Raw genomic sequence first — 2,727 nt, forward strand, 5'->3', positions numbered from 1 at the left:
CTATTCCAATTCAATTTTTAATCACTGCTTGTGCACCTGGTTTGACTTAGTGGTCCGCTATATCATCCTAATATGCAACAGCAACATAGGAGGGTATTTTTGTCATTTGAGCCCATAAAGGACGGGAACCATAGGCGACTTCCCTCCCGGAATTTGGAAATCTGAAACCTCACGAAGAGATTCTGGACGAAAGAGAGGAGACGGCTGATGACTTGTAAGGTTCACGCAAATAGGTGTAAAGAAGGGCATATTCGTCATTTAAAACAAAAAGGCAGTGGCATTTTCTGTAAATATGAACCAGTCCAGTACTCCTGTCTTCTGTGATTAAACGCTGTGACCGAGACGATGAACGGTAACGGTGAGAAGCCAAAGCAGAGAGAGAGAGAGACTGAGAGATAGAGAGAGACTGAGAGATAGAGAGAGACAGAACTGAAGAAGTGAGAAAGAACGGAAAAGAAACTGAAACTCTTCACGATAAATAAAGAGAGAGAGAGAGAGAGAGAGAGGGAAAAGAGGGAAGGGAAGAGCGAACTAGGGTTTTCGGGGTTTCCTTTCAGTTTCTTTCGATCTGGTATTCTGTTGTTGCGTTCATTCTCTCAGAACTCAGATTAGAGGACGTTGAATGAAGTCATTAGTCGCAGATCTGGTTTGAGAACATTTGCAAATGTTCCGATTCGAAAACGAATTTGAGTCTGTGTGAAGAATTCGGGGCGTGATGGCGGACCCTCTGTCGATCATTCCAGCATCTGTGATTCGGAACCTTGCGGACAAACTCTATGAGAAGCGAAAGATTGCTGCCCTGGAGGTTTTTGTTTACTCATCCGAGAATTTCGTTTAGTTCTGTTAGTTCTGAATCCTTTAGGGTTTTGAGTGGTCTGGAGTTCCTGAATTTTTGTATTTGAACTTGAAATGAATGTTTCAGGTGGAAGGGATTGTGAAGCAACTTGCTGTTGCCGGAGATCATGACAAAATATCGGCTGTGATCAATCTTTTGACCGCAGAGTTCACATACTCGCCGCAGGCTAACCACCGCAAGGTTCGTGAATGGAGATGTTCACTTAGCTTATCTGCAGCGAGTCTTCATCTTCTTCTTGCTTGGTTCGACTTACAATTTTATTTTTTTCATAAACCATATTTTAACCATAATAATCTCTTCAAATTCCCTCCCTTTCTTCTTTCTCCAGGGAGGTTTAATAGGACTTGCTGCTGCAACGGTTGGTTTGACAACTGAAGCTGCTCAGCATCTGGAGGTAAGGATTTCCGGATCTCTATCGAGTATTATTGGCCAGAAACATCTCCAGTAGTTATGTCGCACTCATTTTGCATTTCTCTACACTTTCAACTATGGCTTCTGTGAATGAGTTCAAAATGGTTTTTTTAACCCACTGTATAGCTAACTACCATTACTCTCAAACTCTGATACAAGCATCAAACACATCATGCACGGAGAATTGCCCCGTTCTGACACATCATGTGACTATTTAATATGGTCTTGCAGTTTTAGTATCCCATTTAGAATGTCAGAATTTTATTTACAATTATTCCCTACTACCTGAGGGCAGGGTTCGCGTGACTGTGCCCATTCAGTTGTGATGAGACTTTGGATGGTAGTGCTACTCTCAAGATCACCTTATAACAGGGAAATTGTTCAAACCTTAACCCAAATATTTGGGATTGCTTATGGGTCCTAAAAGTTTACACCAATTTTTTTTCTGCTGATACCCAATTTTCTATATAATGACTGAAGCTTACTTTGGTGGGTTAATCTGACCAGTTCATCGATGGTTAGTAAGTATGATGTTCCTGCACGTATTTTGTGTGTATTTGACTGGTGGATTTAAAAATCCATGTAAATTGACTTGGGTTGCGGGCATGTTTATGGGCATATTGATGATAATAGGAAAAAATAGAAGTACAATTTAGGGGAAAATATTGGTACAAAGAACTTGTCTTTGCTATCTGGAAGATATGGGCTAGTTTAGTAATTTATCTGGAAGATAAATGATAATTTACCAGCATCAATATACCGTACTGCTGTTATTATTGGTTGCCCTTTTGATATCCATGATAACGAACAAGATCATAGTTGTCAAGGCGTCACCCTAGGTCACCTTCGGATGCCTAGGTCCCTGGGTGATATCCATGATAACGACCAAGATCATAGTTGACCTAGGCATCACCCTAGGTCGCCTTGTGTTTAAACAATTCTATTTTTAACTTTTCATTGGCTTGTGTACGAGTTTGTGTACGGTGAGAAGCATGAAATCATTTAGTAACCTCCCACCACCCCAACCCAATAAAAAAAAAAAAAAAAAAGAAAGAAAGAAATTGAACTTCACTAGTTCACTTCTCTTGTTCTTCCTCTCTTGTTTACTTATGTTTTTTTCGTTGTTGTTGTGATGTTGTAATGATATTCTTAGATATGATGGCAAAGTAGTGCATCGATTCAATTTGTATTTTTGTTGTTTTAATGCTGTAAGCATAATTATATTGTTGCTATATTAGATATAATAGATACATAAAAAAAAAAAAAAAAAAAAAAAAAGGGCAGGCGCCTTGTGGCCCAAACACTTAAGTAACCCTCCAATTCCTTAGTTCACCTAGGCTACTTAACAGCTGTGAGAAGACGTTACCATGTTTGCAATCTTTTGTTAGAGTTTTTGAGTTGTTTAATTATGCAAGATCTTGGCCTTTATTTTCTTCTTCTTCTTCTTCCCCCCCCCCCCC

At 39.5% G+C, this 2,727-nt stretch overlaps 1 protein-coding gene across 1 annotated transcript in view; it reads left to right on the forward strand.

Annotated features, from left to right (window-relative positions):
• The first annotated feature begins 333 nt into the window (after nucleotides 1-333).
• Nucleotides 334-2,727, forward strand: part of LOC122082296 (protein VAC14 homolog) — a 13,986-nt gene continuing 11,592 nt past the window's right edge. Inside the window, exons 1-3 of the mRNA XM_042649757.1 lie at nucleotides 334-805; nucleotides 923-1,036; nucleotides 1,185-1,250. Coding sequence (XP_042505691.1) covers nucleotides 716-805; nucleotides 923-1,036; nucleotides 1,185-1,250 — 270 coding nt within the window. The 5' untranslated portion in view covers nucleotides 334-715. The remainder of the gene's footprint in view (nucleotides 806-922; nucleotides 1,037-1,184; nucleotides 1,251-2,727) is intronic.

The sequence above is a fragment of the Macadamia integrifolia genome, chromosome 1, assembly GCF_013358625.1.
Source record: "Macadamia integrifolia cultivar HAES 741 chromosome 1, SCU_Mint_v3, whole genome shotgun sequence".
Taxonomy (NCBI): domain Eukaryota; kingdom Viridiplantae; phylum Streptophyta; class Magnoliopsida; order Proteales; family Proteaceae; genus Macadamia; species Macadamia integrifolia.